Source organism: Balaenoptera physalus (assembly GCF_965194825.1).
Source record: "Balaenoptera physalus genome assembly, chromosome: 4".
Classification (NCBI taxonomy): domain Eukaryota; kingdom Metazoa; phylum Chordata; class Mammalia; order Artiodactyla; family Balaenopteridae; genus Balaenoptera; species Balaenoptera physalus.
In genome coordinates, this window is record NC_138891.1 from 7,350,968 (window position 1) to 7,371,892 (window position 20,925).

Sequence of the window (20,925 nt, forward strand, 5' to 3'; positions counted from 1 at the left end):
TGAACCACTCAGTCTTTCCACAGGAATCTAAAATCAACTAAGAGAGTTAAGCTTAATCTGTTGCCCCCTGGAATTGAGGAGCTGCTATCCGTCACCATTTCCTGCCATTTGGATGAGGAAAGAAAGATGGCAAGTCTACTAAATGAGATAAGAATGGAGAGAAAAAGAAAAGGAAGAAATGGAGAGAAAATAGAATAAGAAACGAAGCTTGAGAGCCTGATTATAAGAATTCCTGAGATCCAGGTGTGCATGTGGGTCTGTGTGTGTTATGTGTGTGTGTGTGTGTGTGTGTATTTTATTTAATCATGTAAGATACTTGGAATCCTTATAATAAATCTCTGCTTTTAGTTCTCTATTTGAGTTGGATTTCTTCCTTCCTTTCTTTCTTTCTTTCTTTCTTTCTTTCTTTCTTTCTTTCTTTCTTTCTTTCTTTCTTTCTTTCTTTCTTTCTTCTCTCAAAAACAACAGAAATTTATTTCTCACAGTTCTGGAGTATGGGAAGTCCAAGATCAAGGCACTGGCAGATTCTGTATCTGGCAAGGGCCCACTTCCTGGTTTATACATGGGTGTCCTCTCACCATGTCCTCACATGGCAGAGGAGTGAGGAAGCTCTCAGGGTCTATTTCATAAGGGCACAAATCCCATTCATGGGGGCTCCATCCTCATGACTTAATCACCCCCAAGAGCCCCCACCTCCTAATACCATCACATTCAGGGTTAGGTTTCAACATATGAATTTTGCGGGGGACACAAACATTCAGTCCACAGCACTTGGCTTCTGTGGTCCTGTTGGCTTGTTTGCATTTTAGAGTTTAGGTTGATTTTCATTCTGGTTTCACTTTGCAGATCACTTTATTTATTTATTATTTTTGCCACTGATTTATAAGTTTTATTGCAATGAAAAATGCAAATTGTTGTTCATTTAGTGTCTTAAATAGGTGAGTTAAACCAATAATAATTTAATTTTTTTTTAAAACTGCATTTCTGTTTTGATTTGCAGTAGTTTCTGAAGATATAATTAATGTACAATAAAATGCACACATCTTAAGTGAACAGCTTGATGAATTACTTCTCTAGGATCCAGCAGTTTCATTCCTAGGTATTTACTCAAGAAAAATGAAAGTATATGTCCACAAAAGTTCATAGATAAGAATGTTTAAAGCAACCTTATTCATAAGAATCCCAAACTGGAAACAATCCAAAATCCATCAACAGGAGAATGGATTTGAAAATCATATATCAATATAATGGAATATTTAGCAATAAAAAAGAACTTTTGATATACTCAACAACATGGATATATCTCAAAAACATTAGGTTAAGCAAAAGAAGCCAGCTTCAAAAGGGTACATATTGAATGATTCCATTTTTATGACACCGAAATACTGGCAAAACGAATCTATGTCGATAGAAATCAGATAGTGGGGGTGCCTGTGAACAGGCACGATGGAACTTTCTGGGGGAATGGACATGTTCTATTTCTCATTTCTGGTGGTAAGTTACACTGGGCTATACAATTGAGTTGGATTTCTGTTGCCTACAGTAGATGTCCTCCTTCTAAATTGTCCCAAAATTTACCAGGATTCTCAGGCTGGCCCTTTTGCCAATGCCCCACACTAACTCTGTCCTAAAATAAAAATTTTAAAAAGAATCAGTCTGTCATTTGCGAAGGGGTGAGGGTAACCTCTTTCTTTTGCTTTACAGCATTTGGAAGTTATAAAGCCTTCGTCTCTCTCAAGCTGGGTTCCAAGCAGGAGAAACAAAATTTCAGGGGTAGAGGGGAGTGTAAACTTAGAATCCAGTCCTCCCTAAGATCGTCCTTAAGGGGCAAAAGGTGGGGACAAGACTGATATAGTAGAGGGAATGAAGCAGTAAGCATAGCAACCACTAAGAAGAGAAGAGGCCAATGAGGGTCACTGTGCTGCAGCCAGAGCAAGTAGGACGGGTCAACACATGCAAGAAATTCAACAGCAATCTTCATTTACTCTGTGCCACAAGCATGAACACAATACTAAGCTCTGAGAACACTGAAACACGATCTCTTCCTTCAAGGTACTATGCTTGCCACAACTTCTGAATCCATTGGAAAACACCTGTATGCGTGTTTCAGAACATAAAATATACACTGGATGCAGGTAAAGTTTCCAGGCCATTACTTACTGGGCTTTTCCCAGCATACCTGACACTGTCTTAAGCACCATAAAAGTGTAAGGTAGGTAAAACCGTTCACCACACGATACCTCAAGGAAGGGGGTTTGCTCCCTAAGGGAGAGTATTTTAAAATACACGACCAGCAAAACACTTGTTGAGCCTGGGATGGCAGGGAAAGCTGACATGGTAAAATGCCATGTGAGTCCTTCAATATGCAATGTTCTAAGAACAATTATCTCAGAAATGTGCAGAATTAATTATGTTCTCTTATTACACAAGACTGTGCTAGCAGATGCACACCTACACACAGGCTACTCTTGAAGAGTTAAGTATCTGGGCTGTCAGATATGATTTTTAAAATTATTACTATTCAGTAAATCATTTTCAGAAAAATTGCTTCCAGGCAGCCCAATCTTATTTGAGACTGAAATGGGGACTAAATTTAAACCAAGTCCCTCCTTTGGAAATCACTCTCTTTTCACTATAATCTTGAAAAAAATTGTAATATAGTCACATAGGAAGCAAGAGATATTGGCAAATCACAGACTTCACTTGAAAGACCCATTCAGGCTTGTTTTTATCTAAGGGAAGAAGCAAGGAGTCAAACCTCATGGATACAGTACAGCTTAATTATAGAAGAAATTGTCTAGTGCCAAGAGGTTCAAGTGAACATAACTCAAATAGGGCCTGGGAATTAGATGTTTTTTCCAATGACATTTGCATTTGAGATAGGGCTGCCTTCTGAAAACATAAAACTGGAGGTAAAGATTCACCTTTGCATATTAAAGACTTGTGGTCCATACCCAAATAGAAATATAAATTCATATTCAGATGCCACTGAGGCTAATGCTGATTAAGAAATATGAGAAATGCTTGACCATCATATATACTACAGACCTTATACCTAGTTACCTAAGTTTACCACTTAGGGCAACAGACCTGCATATTACATTCTGATTAAATATTTTATAACCATAGATAAGCTCCTCTACTAGACCCTGGAGTTTTCCACATGCTCGTTTCATCCAAAAAATGTGTGGCCTCATGCCCTGGGCAATAAAAGTGAGGTGAATAACAGTTCAGAATTATTTGATGTTTAAAAGTTCTCTACTTCCTGGGGGTATTAGTGTTGTAATAGTTAATCTATGTCTACAGAAAATATATGTGTTACCTTAGATTTGAAGGTGGATCTTTTTTTTTTTTTTTTTTCCATCTTAACACCTACTATACCAAACCACTTGGAGAAATTGCATTACCTACATAGTAAGAGTTCTTTTTCCTATTTTTCAGCTTAAATTCCTCCTATGGCTTTTGAAAACTTCTTGTCCTGAACTTAGGGGCAGTGAAAAATTGCTGTTTTGCAATTTAGCTGTTCTTTTAATTTGTTCTTTCAAATCCTACTATTGACACTCTCTTTGCTTTTGTTACTTCTAAGATATATAATTCTAAAGTCCCATAACTTTTCATTTTAGACTACATTTACTGGCTATATAGCCTGCTCTCTTTAGGACTTTTAATTCATTTTCTCAAAATTTCACATAGGTTCCAGGTCCCAAAGTAAGTTTTCTGACATTTATTCATTCAAGTATCAAATAGATATTAAATGTTGATTCTGCACCATGCTCTGATTTAGGCACTGAGGATATATGTAGAACAAGACAAAGCCTTCATAAAATAGACATTCTGGCAGGAGACACTGACAATGAACATGAAAACATACATATTAAAGTAACTGAGACCTTGTTAAATGCTATGAAAAAGATAAACAAGGTGATGTGACAGAGGATAACTGGGAGAGGCAAACTCCAGGGCAGGCAGTCAGGTAAGGTCAGGGGAGTAGCACTGGAGAAAGAAAAAATAGCAATGCAAAGGCCCTGAGGCATGAGAGGCAGGCAGGCACCTGGCATGTGTAAGGAAGGGAAAGCAGGCCAGTTTGTTGGAATGCAATGCTGGACACGAGTTGATATCAGATGTATCAGATAAATTTGAACGACAGGCAGGAGTTGGAATGCAGAGAATCTTGAAAGTTATGGTGAGAAGTCTGGATTTTATTAACAGTTCATGAGGATCCATTGAAATACTTTAAGCAACAGAATGACATGTTCCAATTTATATTTTGAAAAGGTTTCTCCTGTAGACTTGAGGAACTAGGGTGGGTAAGGGTTTAAGAAAAGAGGCAAGGATGGGTGCAAACAGTCTACACAGGGGATGCTCCCACATCCCACAAGGCCACTCCTTCAAGATACAGAAAGAAAAAAACCATTTGACAAAATTATACATGCATTTATGATAAAAACTCTAGAAAAAGTAGATATAGAGGGAATGCACCTCAACATCATAAAGGCCATATATGACAAACCTACAGCTAACATCATACTCAATGGTGAAAAGCTGAAAGCTTTTCCTCTAAAATAAAGAACAAGACAAGAATTCCCAATCTCCTCTCTTTTATTCAACATAGTATCGGAAGTCCTAGCTATAGCAATTAGTCAAGAAAAAGAAAAAAGTCATCCAAATTAAAGAGGAAGAAGTAAAACTGTCACTATTTACAGATGATATGATAGTATGTATGTATATATTTACAGATATATGATACTGCATATAGAAACACCTCAAAAAATCTATTAGAACTAATAAATGAATTAATTAAAGTTGCAGGATACAAAATTAATATCCAGAAATCTATTGTGTTTCTACACATTAATAACAAACTATCAGAAAGAGAAATAAAGAAAACAATCCCATTTATAATTGCAACAAAGAGAATAAAATACTTAGGAATACATTTAACCAAGGAGGCAAAGGACCTGTATTCTGAAAAGTATAAGACATTGAAGAAAGAAATTGAAGATGACACAAACAAATGGAAAATTATGCCATGCTTATGGATTGGAAGAATCAATATCGTTAAAATATTCATACTACATAAAGCAATCTGCACATTCAATGCAATCTCTATCAGAATACCAATGGCATTTTTCACAAAACTAGAACAAATAATCCCCCAATTTTTTTGGAACCACAAAAGACCACAAAAAACCAAAGTAATTTTGAGAAAGAAGAACAAAGCTGAAGGTATCAGGATCCTAGACTTGAAACTATGTTACAGAGCTAGTAATCAAAGAGTATGGTACTGGCACAAAAACAGACACAAAGCTCAATGGCATAGAAGAGAGAGCTGAGAGATAAACCCACACTTATATGGTCAATTAATCTATGACAAAGGAGGCAAGATTATTCAATGTGGAAAAAGTCTCTTTAATAAATGGTGTTGGGAAAACTGGACAGCTACTTGCAAAGGAATGAAATTGAACCACTTTCTCACACCATATACAAAAATAAACTCAAAACAGACTAAAGGTTTAAATGTAAGACCTGAAACCATAGAACTCCTAGAAGAAAACATAGGCAGGAACTTCTTTGACATTGGTCTTAGCAAAATTTTTTTGGATATGACTCCTCAGGTAGAGGAAACAAAAGCAAAAAAACCCAAATGGGACTACATCATACTAAGAAGCTTTTACACGGGGAGGAAACTACCAACAAAACAAAAAGGCAACCTACTGAATGGGAGAAGGTATTTGTAAACGATATATCCAACAAGTGGTTGATACCAAAATATATAAAGAACTCATACAACGCAGTATCAAAAAACCAAATAACCCAGTTAAAAAATGGGCAGAAGACCTAAATAGACTTTTTTCCAAAGAAGACATACAGATGGTCAACAGGCCTATGAAAAGATGCTCAATATCACTAATCATCAGGGAAACGCAAATGAGCTATCACCTCACACCTTTAAGTATGGTTATCATAAAAGAGACGATAAATAACAGGTGCTGGCAAGGATGTGGAGAAAAGGGAACCCTTGTGTGCTGTTGGTGGAAATGTAAATTAATGTAGTCACTACAGAAAACAGTGTGGAAGTTCCTCAAAAAACTTAAAATAGAAATACCATGTGATCCAACAATTCCAATTCTGAGTAGTTATCTGAAGAAAATGAAAACACTAATTTGAAAAGATGTATGCACCCCCATGTTCACTGCAGCACGATTTACTATAACCAAGACATGGAAACACTCTAGGTATCCGTCGATATATGAATGGATAAAAGAAGATGTGGTACACTATACAATGGAATATTACTCAGCCATAAAAATAATAAAATCCTGGCACTTTCAGCAGCATGGATGAACCTGGAGAGTATTATGCTAAGTGAAATAAGTCAGACAGAGAAAAACACGTACCGTATGATTTCACTTATATGTGGAAAGTAAAAGACAAAAGAACAAACAAAACAGAATAAAACAGAAACAAACTGGTGATTGTCAGAGGGGAGAGGGTTGGGAGGGGTGGAATGAAATAGGTGAAGGGGATTAAGAGGTAAAAACTTCTGACTAGTGAAAAAAAAACTGGCTACAAAATAAATAAGTCACAGGGATGTAACATACACATAGGGAATACAGTCAATAATATTGTAACAACTTCGTATGGTGCTAGATGGCAACTGGATTTATTGTGATGATCATTTTATAAGATCTAAAAATATTGACTCACTATGTTGTACATCTTAATCTAATCTAATATTGTTTGTTAATTATAACTCAATTTAAAGAAAAAGAGTAGAGACAGGGAGAACTATTACATCACTTCTCTTTTGTCATGGTCAGGGAGATATGTCTCAGTACCTACCTGCCCACCCTCCCACCCCATACACACCCCACAGGCTGGTGAGAGCAAGTTGACTCTCCCATTAGCATGAAACTTTTACATTTAATTATGTTTAATATATAGGTGTTATCTGATGTATATGACCACTCTGGAAAGTTTTCCATTAATTATGTCTATAAATGTGCTTGTTTCACTCGAGAGTCAAGACTGGAGTGCGTCATTTTGTAACTACACTATTGAAATATGGTGCTTGGTGTGTAGAGAGAGTGTGTGTTGATGGGGGGTTTGGGGTACTGTGACGAAGCTTGAGGTTCTGAGCAGCTATGGGTCAGCACCATAAATCACTCACATACCATCAAATACATCAAAACTGGAGGAAAGCTGCTAAAAGTAGGTGCTCCTCACAGGCTCCCTTGTCTCTGTTCAGGAACCTTCTCTGAAATTTGGTGTAACCTCTTGTGCTGTAGTGGAGGTGGCATTTCAAAGACCTTCAACCAGAGGTCGCTGACACTCAGGAACCTAGGGAAATATCTCTCCCTTTACTAAAGAGGTGGGGAGAGTGAAGGAGGAGACTTTATTTTTTATGCTGATCAGATTATATAAAAATAATGGAAAACTAAGGGAAAAAATGAGGTAACCAACACACTTAAACTGTAATAGGTTTCCAATCAAAAAATTGGCAGAAGACCTAAATAGACATTTCTCCAAAGACATACTGATGGCCAATAGGCACATGAAAAGATACTCAACATTGCTAATTATTAGAGAAATGCAAATCAAAACTACAAAGAGGTTTCACCTCACACTGGTCAGTATGGCTATCATCAAAAAGCCTACAAATAATAAATGCTGGAGAGGGTGTGGAGAAAAGGGAACCCTCCTACACTGTTGGTAGGAATGTAAATTGGTGCAGCCACTGTGGAGAACAGTAGGGAGGTTCCTTTAAAAACAGAGTTGCCATACAATCCAGCAATCCCACTCCTGGGCATATATCCGGAAAGGATGAAAACTCTAACTCAAAAAAATACATGCACCCCAATGTTTATAGCAGTACTATTTACAATAGCCAAGACATGGAAGCAACCTAAATGTCCATCAACAGAGAAATGGTTAAAGAAGATGTGGTACATATACACAGTGGAATATTACTCAGCCATAAAAAAGAACGAAATAATGCCATTTGCAGCAACATGGATGAACCTAGAGATTATCATATTAAATGAAGTAAATTAAAGACAAATACCATATGATATCACTTGTATGTGGAATCTAAAAAAATGATACAAATGAATTTATTTACAAAACAGAAACAGACTCACAGACACAGAAAACAAACTATGGTTATCAAAGGGGAAAGGGAGGAGGGATAAATTAGGAGTTTGGGATTAACATATACACACTACTATATACAAAATAGATAAACAAGACCTACTGTAGAGCACAGGGAACTACACTGAATATTTTGTAAATAACCTGTAATGGAAAAGAATCTGAAAAAGAATACATATATAAATGTATAACTGAATCATTTGCTATATACTTGAAACACTGTAAATCAACTACACTTCAGTAAAAAAAAAATGACAAAAAAAATTTAATAGGTTTCATTGAGTAACCCCTGTTAAGGTAAAACCAGAAAATTTATCTCCTTTTTCCGACAACCATTGCCATTTGCTGCTTCACAAACTCACCACCAAGTCAGATTCCACGATGTGCAAACCCAGAACATATCTACGCATAACCATAGCAATATCTGACCTTCAGTGTCTTAGCACTATTAATTTTTGAAAACATATTTTAGATACTCTTCCATCACTATTTATCTCAAATTCAAAATTCTTATGTTAAGGCAAACTGAATTTCACAACCAACAGCAGATGGGTCTGTGCTAAAATCAATTTTATAGGGTTTACCATGAGAAGCTGTGAAGCAAATTTCTTAGCATCTCCATAGACAGAAATAGCTAAATTAATCTATGTCGTTATTGGGGTCATCCAGGAGATATAAATAAGGGCAAACACAGAGAATACACTGAGTGAATAAAACTTCTAATTAGCATGAGATCAAAATAGTACTGGCTAGCTTTTTCACAAACTTAGAAAATATTTTACACATTTTAATTAGTCTTCCTGTGGGAATTGGGTGAGCTACTATTCTAAAGATACGTAATTTATCAGAGTTCTAGAGTCACAGCTTACGGTTACATGCATACCTTTTGACTATTTCTTAAAATGCTTTTTTGGTCTTTATTTCAAAATGGGTTGATTATCAGTCTCCTCTTTATCCAGATGTTCTGGTAATGTTCTCTGTCACCTGATAGTTTATAAGCTACTTGGGATAGAAGGTGATATCCAGAAGGCAAAATTAGAAAGACACAAAGCAATCAAACGGAGAGAGTTAAGCTAATATGTGTCAGAAACAATGGGGAATTTGTGGATGAAGGGAGAGGATCAAGAGAGGAGAGGAGGTGAGAGCAAGAATAAAGGGCTGAACGATGGGGCAGGGCGGCCACAGGAGTTTTAAGAATAAGGATATAGAGTGAAGTCACATTTATACTGTTTGCATTTCCATCATGCAAATGTTCCTCCTTCTAGAACTCATTGACCAACCTTTCACACAGGCTTCAACCCACCAGAAACCCTGTGTGATTGGATATTTTTGTTTGCACGTGTGTGGGAATTAAGGAGGGGGCTGGGTTCCACACTGGTCTGACACCAGAGTTGCTGAGCAGAGAGCAGGAATCCATGACCACAGGTAATCATCAGAATATAAGCTCCTCCCAAAGTCACAGTATCCTTAGAAATAGCACAAGACTTCTCCCCCGGGGTATGAAATTGTGGGTCAGGGTGGTCCAAATTTACCTTTAGAAGGTATAGCATCCCAGGATCTTGGATATAATGTAAATAGAACTTCTGAGTGATACAAGATGAGGAAACACAAAATATAAAACGATAAGGGTCCCAGAGGTAAGTACCAGTTCCCATTAGCCCTTAAAATGTAGCTTAGAAGGAGTCCTCTGTAAAGAAACAAGACTTTTGGTTTCAGCCACAATGAAATAGCTTATATTGAACTAAAAAATAATTATAGATCTGGACAAAATACATAAAATAACGGTTTGAAAGCCCTGGAGAGCAAGCAACTTAGGTCAGACTTGAAGGGGCTGTGCTGCCTGGGAAAAGGGAAGCCCATCAGTGTGAAGACCATGTTTATATAGGTGTTTTCCTGAGGGACTCGGCTGTTTCAGTGTGAGGTGGGAGAGGAAGGAGCAGTCTTCCTGGCCGAGGACGTTTAGGTGTACCAAACCACCTGGGATTTGATGAGTAAGCCCCAGAGAGGTCACTGCATCAATGGGGCCCTTGAGGCATCAGCCAGCTCCCCATTTGAGCCTACACAGGGTGGTGCTCCAAGAAACCAGGTGATTTCCGTAACCATGTGATGCTCAGGAGATGCAGGCTGGAATTCAAGGCCTGCCAAATTGGAGGAGCCTTGGTGAACATCCAAGGATGTTAGCTGAGATCCTGAACAAAATCATGTCTTAGGAGTGAGCGCTATACCACCAGATTAAGGGCAAAACTGAAACAGATCAGCCTAACAGAGCTGAAGAGGAACTGTGGGCAGGATGAAAGTGATTTGCTGGTACTCTATCTGCCTGCCAAAAGAAACTATAACCCTATTTGGAGGAAAATAATGTGAACACTTTTTCATAAACAACATCTAGAATGAAGCAAAATCATGATATCTGCTAAAAAAAATGGGTGGGGGCCAAATAACCAAAAAAACCAAAACAAAAACAAATAACAACAACAAAAAAACACACACACAAGAGAAATAACAGATAATGAAAATAGTCTCATTGGCAATTCAGACATTGGAGTTTTAAAATCACTATGATTAATGTTTCAGCAAAGAGAAGAAGAAGATAAAAAATGGATTAAAGGTAAGAATCCTTAAAAGTAACCAAATAAGAAGAAACTAGGGGTTGAGATCCCATATTTTCCATTTGTCTATGCTGAGGAATGTTGGCTATTTCTCTCTTCCCTCATTTCTTTTTCCCTTTTTGGTGACTTCGATGCCCTAACTCACCTCCACTCTTCAAAAATAGCTGTCACATTACGCTGTCGTGGAGAGCACAAAAGGCAACTATAGTCGTAGACCTCGATTTATTGAAAGGGAAGACAAGAAGAGTGTCTTCAAGAAGAAGAGACAACAGAGGACTTCCCTGGTGGCACAGTGGTTAAGAATCCACCTGCCAATGCAGGGGACATGGGTTCGAGCCCTGGTCCGGGAAGATCCCACATGCCACAGAGCAACTAAGCCCGTAAGCCACAACTACTGAGCCAACGTGCTGCAACCACTGAAGCTGGCGCGCCTAGAGCCTGTGCTCCACAACAAGAGAAGCCACCGGAATGAGAAGCCCGCGCACCACAGTGAAGAGTTGCTCCCGCTCGCCGCAACTAGAGAAAGCCTGTACGCAGCAACAAAGACCCAACACAGCCAAAAATAAATAAATAAATAAATAAGAGAAAACATGACTACGAGTTTACAGATTTTAAAATGACAGACACCTGTGCCCATACTCTGTCCCTGCCACCTACAAGTTTGTGTGACCTCACACATGTTACTTAACCATTCTGCATCTGTTTTCTGTCCTGTAAAACCTAGTTGACACTCACCTTCAACAGTGGCTTTAAGCACTAAATGAGATGTTTTACACAGGCAGAGTACTTAGCACAAATATGTTTGCAATAAATATTGATACCTCCTCTGCTGCTTGAAGCACACATTCAAAAGTGGTAATCTTGGGGCTTCCCTGGTGGCGCAGTGGTTGAGAATCTGCCTGCCAATGCAGGGGACTCGGGTTCGAGCCCTGGTCTGGGAAGATCCCACATGCCACGGAGCAACTAAGCCCGTGAGCCACAACTACTGAGCCTGCGCGTCTGGAGCCTGTGCTCCGCAACAAGAGAGGCTGCGATGGTGAGAGGCCCGCGCACCGCGATGAAGAGTGGCCCCTGCTTGCTGCAACTACAGAAAGCCCTCGCACAGAAACGAAGACCCAACCCAGCCAAAAATAAATAAATAAATAAATAAATAAAATTTAAAAAAAAATGGTAATCTTGAACGTCAGAAAGGGATACCATCTACATACTGTCTGCCATTTGATATCCTCCACCAAGATGAAGTCATACGCAATTTGGGTTCGTTCTTTACCTTTCAAGTGGAGAATACTGATGACGAACAAAATGTCCCCACAAGTGGGTTAGTCAAAACAAGAGCTTCGTTTCTTAAACCCTTAGGGAAAAAATCGAGTATAGTAGCTATCTGGGACAAAGCTCAAGGCAGCAGATCAAGGCTTCTGTTCATAGAGAATGCTCTGCGTACGTGCTCTGGCTTGCCTTTCAACAATCATCCCTATTAAATCATTGGTCTCTCTGACACATCTAATGAAGTCATGTTCATGAGCAGCTTAATCACGGGATGCAGTTTGGTACATATTTTGACAGGAAAGCTGTTTGTATAAACTGAAACATGCAGCAAATATATAATTTCAGAAAATGTTCATTATGCTTTCAGCGTGACAATCTTTGGCTTGAATCCTTACGTGCATATTTATTCATTTTAAGATAGGCTGTTTTGAGTACCGGTTAACAAATAAAAAGATATTCTTAAGCAAAATGCATGTCAAGCCAGTGGAGTAGTGAATAATTACACACACAGCAAACTCTGCACCACATACTCTATCCAGAAATCTTTCAGTTCGGGAGAAGTCACACATCTCTAGCTGAATATTATATGTCCCTGAAATTGATTCTGGCTATAAGCACATGAAAATAAACAAGAAAGAAACTGAATTAAGAGAAGTCATCCGTAAATAATACTTTCCTAAAATGTTGATAACAAGCTCCAGGTTTGACTTGTAGCTAATTATCTAACTGCTCAATTAGTAACCGAACAGCCCTACCTTATCTGCTCAGAGCCTATTTGAAGTGAAGTCAGGACATGTGCCTTTCCTGTTATAAATGATCTCCAGGTCCCGTGTGTTTGGGTCTCAGCACTAATTAGAAGTGAGACTTACATCACTCTCGTGACCTTCTCGAAGGTTGTATGTGAGGTCATGCTGAATGTCTTCCATAAATTTGTGAGCATATTCTGGGTAAAGGTCCAGCACTTCAAAGAGTCCTTTGAGGATAATGCACTGGAGATCACAGTAGGTTAGCGCCTTCACATCCGCATTGGTCTTGATCACTTGGTCCTTAATTGATAGATTGGCTCCAATTAAATCCCCTTTCCCTTGAAACAGTGAAAAAAAGAGACATGTAGCGTTAATGAAAAGCAAGCTTGGGACTGGTAACTTTGTTTGATTTACAGGCTTCATTTCTCTGAAATTACACTGAAAGAGAAGAGGAACCTTTATCTGGGGCAGGGTTTCTCAGCCTCAGCAGTGTTGAGATTTGGGGCCTGATCATTCTTTGCTGGCAGGGGGAGCATTCCGTACGGGCTAGAATGTTTAGTAGCATCTCACATCATCCATTCCCAGAGATGACACCCAAAATATCTGCAGGCATTGCCAAATGTGCCTTGGCAATCAAACTTGTCCCCAGTTGAGAAAACTGGTCTAGAGAATAAAGCCTAGGAGCCTGAGAGTTAGGAATTGTAGGTCATACATGGGCTCCAGACAGGTCCCTCGCAGGATTTGATAAATGACTTTAGACAAAGCAGTTGACATTTTTCGTCACAGTTGCTTTAACCATTCAAGGGAAACAATAATGGCTCAGTTTTTCTGACTGTAAAAATGCTCCAGGATTCTGAGGTTTAGACCATCAAGAGGTATATTAATCATTTTGATTCTAGCACTTTGGACAATAATATAAGCATCACCATCTAATATACTCAGGTTGTTTTATTTATCTCTGAACATGTCTACAAGACAGGAGCGGGGGCGTGGAGGAGGAGAGTTGAGAGGCAGAGGCAACTACTGGGCATTACAGACCATGAAATCTACTACATAAAAATGCAAAATACAAGTCATAGTTTTAATGTTCTGTGACAGTGTAAAAATCCCATTTTCTCCAGCAACAAAGAAAGTGAATAAATAAAAACTATGCGCTCTTCCACTGTGGGGAGAGATAATCTAACACTACTTTATTCACATTTTCTGTGTCCCACCCCACAGCCAGCACCTCTGATCTTTTGTCCGTAACACCTCTGTCGATCAGTCTTAGGCTACACTTCACCTGTCTGGGAACTAGCTTACTTCCTCGAGTTTGCTGATTAGATAATATTGGACAAGTTACTTGAATCTTTAAAATCTTAAAATTGATTCGAATCAGTTTAACCTGGCAGGTGGGTGAGCATAATTGTAATTACTAACAAAGAGCTGATTGCAACTTCAGTTTTATTTTAGACAGAGCCATTAATTCACTCAGCGTCCATGTGAGAAATCTGCAGGAAAATCCATTCAATTCTCAGACAAACTTAGGTTAAAAGCTGAGGTAATATGACCAAGTTCACAAAGGATGCTGGCATTGGATTCAAGGCTCCAGCTTATGAGTTTCTACTTTGCCTTTGCTTTGTCTTCAAATATCATCATGCCTATAAATAAATAAAATAACTTTTATTTATTTATATATTTTTATGTCCACTTTGTTTCATTTCATAGGAAACCAACAACCACTAATTGACCAACCAAAAACCACCAAGCAAATAATATCTTTGGAATGTTATAGAACAAATTGCCCCGTCCATTATCATTCAATTAGTTTTTTAACTCTGAAACTTTTATTTTTTACTGTGCCCAGAATTTCTGGAAGCAAAGTCTCTGGCATGCAGCAGGCTTCAATAAAAGTCTGTTTTATCAAATTTGACAGTAAAAGGAGATGTGCCACATCAACTATGAATACCTGAGATATTCATAAATATTTGTGCCAGATCAAAACATTTTAAATTATTCTAGGTATTATCTTTGAATTAAAACCTTGAAATTGAACCTATTTGGCAGAAGAAAAAAGACTAAAATCTATATTTATAGACACTAAGAGAATAAACAGCCACATAGTGCTGAAGAATTCAAGTTTGATTTATTGTTGTCACCAATCCTGCTAAACTTGGAAATTTTTTTTCTTGCATGTTTTGTTAGAAATCTAAATTGCTGCTCAAAAACTCAAAGTTGGATACTGATGCAAGATGTAAATATAGCCAGGATGGACTGAATACAGCAAATTTTCAAATTTTGTATATCTGAGGAGAATTTACCATGATGCACCATGTTGCCACGGTGAGAATTCACATTTTCTGTTAAGCAACTGGTGTTTGGAAAAACTTTAGGGTCATCATACTTTCATACCTGGTGATTTCGGCCACAATGACTCCAGCATCTTGCTAAACTTGGCATCTTAGAAAGAATTCCAGTTTATTTATTTATTCAATGGATAATTATGGACCACTGACATGTGTGCCAGACCTCAGCTGGAGCCTGGTCCTCACCCTCACTAATTTTATGATTTTGTGGATTACTCACTACCTAGATTTAGAGCCTAGATCTAAGTTTCTTAATTACACTGGGTTTCAGTATCCTTATTTCTAAAAGAAAAGAAGATATTTATGGTCCCTTAGAGTCTCTATTATTCAGAATTCCATTACTGATATTTGCTAATCATTATTCTTCCATTGGGCAAAAAAACGTTGATGGGATGCATGTGCAAACCATCCTGGTTAGAGCTATAACTTATGTTTGATTATAATTAGGTAGACTAATGCCATCTGTGAAGAGTGCATTTATCCGTGCTTTGTCATCTTCTTTTAAATCACGATGAAGAAAGTGTTCAATTACCAGGACATGAAATGAATGTGTATAAGGCAGACAAATTCTATCCCTGGAAAAATCCCTGCCTCTGTGTCAACTGCCTACCCAAAAAGCATCAGATTAAGAATGCCTTCAAGAATTGATAGGACGACAGGATTGTTTGAATAAATTATGGCTTGACAGCTGTTTGGTGATACTTTTCCCCTACGACATTATGTATTAATTATTTTGTTGGCAGAGTGAACATGTACTAAATATCTATATTTTAAGCCATGTGCTTAAGTTTATCAAAGTCAGTATTGATTTAAATTGGCCCATAAGATAATATTACCCTAGGGGAAGTAAAATAGTCAATCTCCGTTGAAATAATGCTAACCACAGAGAGAAAATATTACTAATTTATTATCTTTGGGTTTAGTCCCAATATAACATAGGCGTGTTTCAAATGGTCATGTCCATTTTTGAGAGATATATGGTAGCAGCAAAGATGGGAAAACGTTAATTACGGGAAGCTCAACTTATGGAGGAAATGCGGGCCAGAAGCACAAGGCAATGAACTAAGTCTTTTAGTTGTTAGTAGAATTTTTTAAAAATAAGAAAATCCGATGGAATTGTGTATTACAAACAATAGTATTTACATACAAGCCATCAAATTTGTACCTATCGTGACATAGTATCAGGGATGATGCCTTCGTATTCCATTCCTAGAACTGTTGCTAGTTACCAAATTTAAAAATTCACCACAATTATGGAAAAACCCACATTACATACATTTAAAAATAGTGCATTTATTTGCTTACATGTACATCAAACCATAAGCTGCTAGAAAAATAACTAAATACCCTTTAATTTTATTTATTTTATTTTAAATTAATTTTTATGGGAGTATAGTTAATTTACTATGTTGTGTTAGTTTCTGCTGTACGGAAAAGTGAATCAGTTATACATATACATATATCCACTCATCTTTAGATTCTATTCCCATATAGGTCATCACAGAGTATTGAGTACAGTTCCCCGTGCTATACAGTAGGTTATTAGTTATCTATTTTATATATAGTAGTGTGTATATGTCAATCCCAATCTCCCAATTTATCCCTCCACCACCTTTCCCCCTTGGTAACCATAAATTTATTTTCTACATCTGTGACTCTATTTCTGTTTTGTAAATAAGTTCATTTGTACCATTTTTTGAGATTCCACATATAAGCGATATCATATATTTGTCTTTGTCTGACTTACTTCAATCAGTATGACAATCTCTAGGTCCATCCATGTCACTGTAAATGGCACTAAATGCCCTTTTAAAAGCAGACTGTGTCAATGGACAGACTATAAAACCGATAGTGGTACTAAGGAAACCCACAGGTAAAGAAAGGTTTTTGAAGCAAATTTTAAAATGATTGTCACTTTTAATTTTGAATAAAAAATGATAGAATGACTGATCTTTAACTTCACAGAGTTGAGAAGTGGGCAGGAAGAGTGTTAAATTCTCCTCTTGAAAAACACACACATACAGAGTCTCACTCTCCCACTGATAATGAGCTGGCCACACTGAGGATAAATACACTCTTTTAGTTGCTCTTCCATGCCTTTCTATTAAGGAGAAAAACATAAGGGGGTGAATCAAGAATTGAGCCCAAACTTTGGAAGGCAAACCCTACCTTTCATCTGGGATGTGGTAAACTGAAGTCAATGGGAAGCAATGGAAAGCACTCTTCCATTTGGTATTTTACCCCGTGCTACCCCCATCTCTGCACCTCTAACTGGGGATAATCATAGCAACCTAATAGGGTTGCAAGATTTGAATTGGATAATGGACGTACAACACCCAGCTCACATTAGGGAATCAATCAATATTAGTTCTCTTCTCTCTTCCCAAATATAACCTATCTTGAAGCTTACTAGCTAAAATCCAGAGACTGCAGACTTAACAGTGATCATATAGAATAAAAGTCATTGTTCAGAGGTGGAAAGAACACTGGATACAGAGTCTGAAGACCTAGGTTAGCTTTGACTTCGGAAAAATGAGAAAATACCTCTCTTATCTGTCTCTTTGTGTTAGGAAAACGTAACTAAGGTCCCACATGTGAAAATACTTTGTAAAGGGTTGGATTGTCCACAGATATTAGGTTCTTAAATATGAAAATTAAAAATAAATGAAAAGTGCTGCACTAGCCACTTTTAATTTAACACAAATTCTGAACATTATCATTCTACACTGGTGTTCAAAATATATCGTTTAGACCAGTACCTAATTTAGTCGTAGGCCCTCAAGAAATAATAGTTGAATAAATAAATGAACAAACAGATAAACAAATGAAAGTGATTTTTAGAAGAGGTACACATAAAATTGCAGATAGCAATTTTTCTACATTAACCCTGCATGTCATCTTTTGTCAGCTGACATTTACATTTCAACGAACACCAATTATGTCTTAATAGTTGGAGTCAACTTTGTGGTACAAAATATTCACAAATTGTCCTATGAATTTTTGAGGGAGTGAAAAAAGCCTATCATCACCTTGACAGAATTGAGTTAATGATTGCTATGATTGCTATGAGAGCTTATTCTCAATATGAAATCATTTTTTGTGCAATTTCTAGCACAGATAAAACAATTTTCAATGTTCTTCTCTGAATTGATTCTCCACAAAAATGCAGAAATGCCCTCTGAAAACTGACCAGCTGTTTCACCAAGAGGCAGACTATATCATAATTTATAATCTGGCTTTAGGAATCAGAAAGAACTGTGTTCATTCTCTTGCTATGTTATTTGGGACAAATTAAGTTAACTAAGATACGATATATTCACTTGTAAAGTGGGGATAATATTTACACCACTGGATTTTTAACAAGAATCAAAACGTGTTGGATATAACACTTAGCACAGTGTAAACTCAATATATGGCATAACAATTAATAATAATAATAAAAACTAATAATAATAATTTGGCAAATTAAACCCATATCCTGAATCCACATATTCATCCCTAATTTTCCTTCTCTCAATCACAGTTTTTCCTCCCATTTCATCTCCTTAATTTATGCTCCAGAGTAAAATTTCATGAAGCTTTTCAACTCAGACATACCAAGGATCGCCAGCACCATGCTGTCTTTAAGAACTTCCATGGAGCCCGAGCATACAAAGTAGATGGCCTGCAAAGCATCTCCCTGACGCAGCAGATACTCCCCTGGAGCACAGAAGGAGGTTTTGATGTGTAGGGACAGAGACCTCAGGCAGCCCCGGCTGGCACACTCAAAAAGGGACAACTGTAAGATTTCCTTGTTCAGGTGCATGGTGATGTCAGAACGAAGCTCATCTGGAAAATCTTTCAAAAGCTGTCAGAGAAGATGAAAGAGGGAAGCAAGTTGGGGTCAGTCTTGCGTAATTGATTGACTATAAGACCACAGGACGTTTTTCCCACTGTTTGACCAACCACAGTACAGAAGAGCAAATATACATATGAATAATCCTGGAGAGATTTTTCCATGACTGTGACCCTGGTTGTGTGCTCCTAAATAATCAGCTGTTAATAAGTCTGGAGAAATAGAATAAATTAATAAAAGACTCTAGAATGAAACATATAGTTCCTTGTGACTTGCTTCTCACAAAGACACCTACTCAGGACAGAAGATATGGAATTTGGACCCTTTAGTGTTTCCTCTGCTGTCATGACCATCTGAAGAGAGGAAAAAACAAATAATCACTTAAAAATATTGATGACTGGTTTCATTGGGGGGGTTGGTGGAATGGTTGCTTGATTTTATAGGATAACTTTTCTACAGTGGAGATCTGCGGTGTTTCTGGATGTCCAAAGATAACATGTTTGCTGAAAAGCCATTTCTTTTTTTTTTTTTACTTTGTTTCTTTTAAAGGTAAACATTAACTTGATTAATCTAATATTCCATGATTCCATCATTCAACTGTCATAAGAATTGGTTCCTTCAAAGAGGGTCAATGAGAATGAAAATAAGTCTGCCTGATTGACCAAAGTAGCAAGTTACTGTAAAACACAGGCCAATCCAAAGTGACATTGTAAAAACATAAGCCCGAGCAGATGAAAGAAGATGTATTGAGGTCATGAGAGACTAAAAATAAAGAGATAAAGAAGGTGGTAGGTGTGTATTTCCCTTTTGAGACCTGCATTAGAGCACTTTGCTTTTACCTTAGAATACGTGCTTTCTGCCTGAAAATGTCAACATGAGAAATGCACATTACCTCATTGGAATCTATTCCATTGTTGACTGACCAGGTTGTTTGGAAATATTCAAGCATCCTCTGCTTGAGCTGCTGGGGCAGGTGATGGACACGTATGAAGTCCTTCAGATCCTTGGTTCTAGTGTGATAGAGGGACCATCTGGAATACATCCTCTGTATGATCGCCGTCACGTTTCCAAACACCAAGGCATGCATCAAGGCTAGAGAAAACAACACGGCATATAATCGGAGAAAAATAGGATGGAGGGGCTTCCTCCTTATGTATAAATGTACAGTCTATATATCCTGAATCAGCAGAGTACACGTAGCTGGCCACGTTGACACAGCTATTTTGAAACAGGCTTTTTGCTGCAGCTGCAGTGCCACAGGGTGCATCCTGATGTAGTCATTTCGATTCCACGTGGCTTGATCAGAGTAAAAATACCTTTTAAAAATACTCAGTAATAAGAACAATAGACCACTTTGACCCACACTTAATCTGTTAGCCGCCATCCTGGCTATGACAAACTGATTTTTGTACTCTATTCACATCTGTATTATTTTAATCGTTGGGTATAATTGTGTAGGTATGATGAAATGGTTTTAATAATTTCATAGAATAAGCTATCAAATTAGGGCTTAATAGTTATTTTTATTATAATAACAAATACATTTCAAAAGTAAGTCTATAATACAAATCTGGTTAGCCTTTATGAGAATATTAGTCTCTTCCCCAAAGCCATCATTTAAAATTAGTTTTAGGATATTAAATATGACACGTCTCTATTAATAAAGGTACTGAAAAAGGTGTTAGAAATGTAATTGAGGATTTCCTGGGCAATCTGAAGACAAGATAACACCACCCCAGCTCTCTAGTCACTTTAATTTTAAGGGACATAGATATTAGAAATCCTGAGACCATTCAAGAAACAAAGAATTCAGATATTCTGCTTAGAATCCTCGCCACCCTTCTGAAAAGAGCCGGGTGGTACACGAACATGTGACTCCTGTTTCAATGAGATTTCTTGGTCAGTCTTCCCCTCCCAAAAGCACCACCAGAGTGTAATGAGAAAGCAGGCTTTGTTCACCAGAATTCCAGAGT

General features: G+C 37.6%; 1 protein-coding gene across 1 annotated transcript in view; it reads right to left on the reverse strand.

Annotated features, from left to right (window-relative positions):
• The window catches only part of KCNH8 (potassium voltage-gated channel subfamily H member 8), a 401,123-nt gene that overhangs the window by 66,678 nt on the left and 313,520 nt on the right, over window positions 1–20,925 (reverse strand). Inside the window, exons 9-11 of the mRNA XM_082460817.1 lie at window positions 19,845–20,044; window positions 18,715–18,964; window positions 12,896–13,110 (exon numbers count right to left, since the gene is read on the reverse strand). Of these exons, the coding sequence (XP_082316943.1) occupies window positions 12,896–13,110; window positions 18,715–18,964; window positions 19,845–20,044 (665 nt within the window). The remainder of the gene's footprint in view (window positions 1–12,895; window positions 13,111–18,714; window positions 18,965–19,844; window positions 20,045–20,925) is intronic.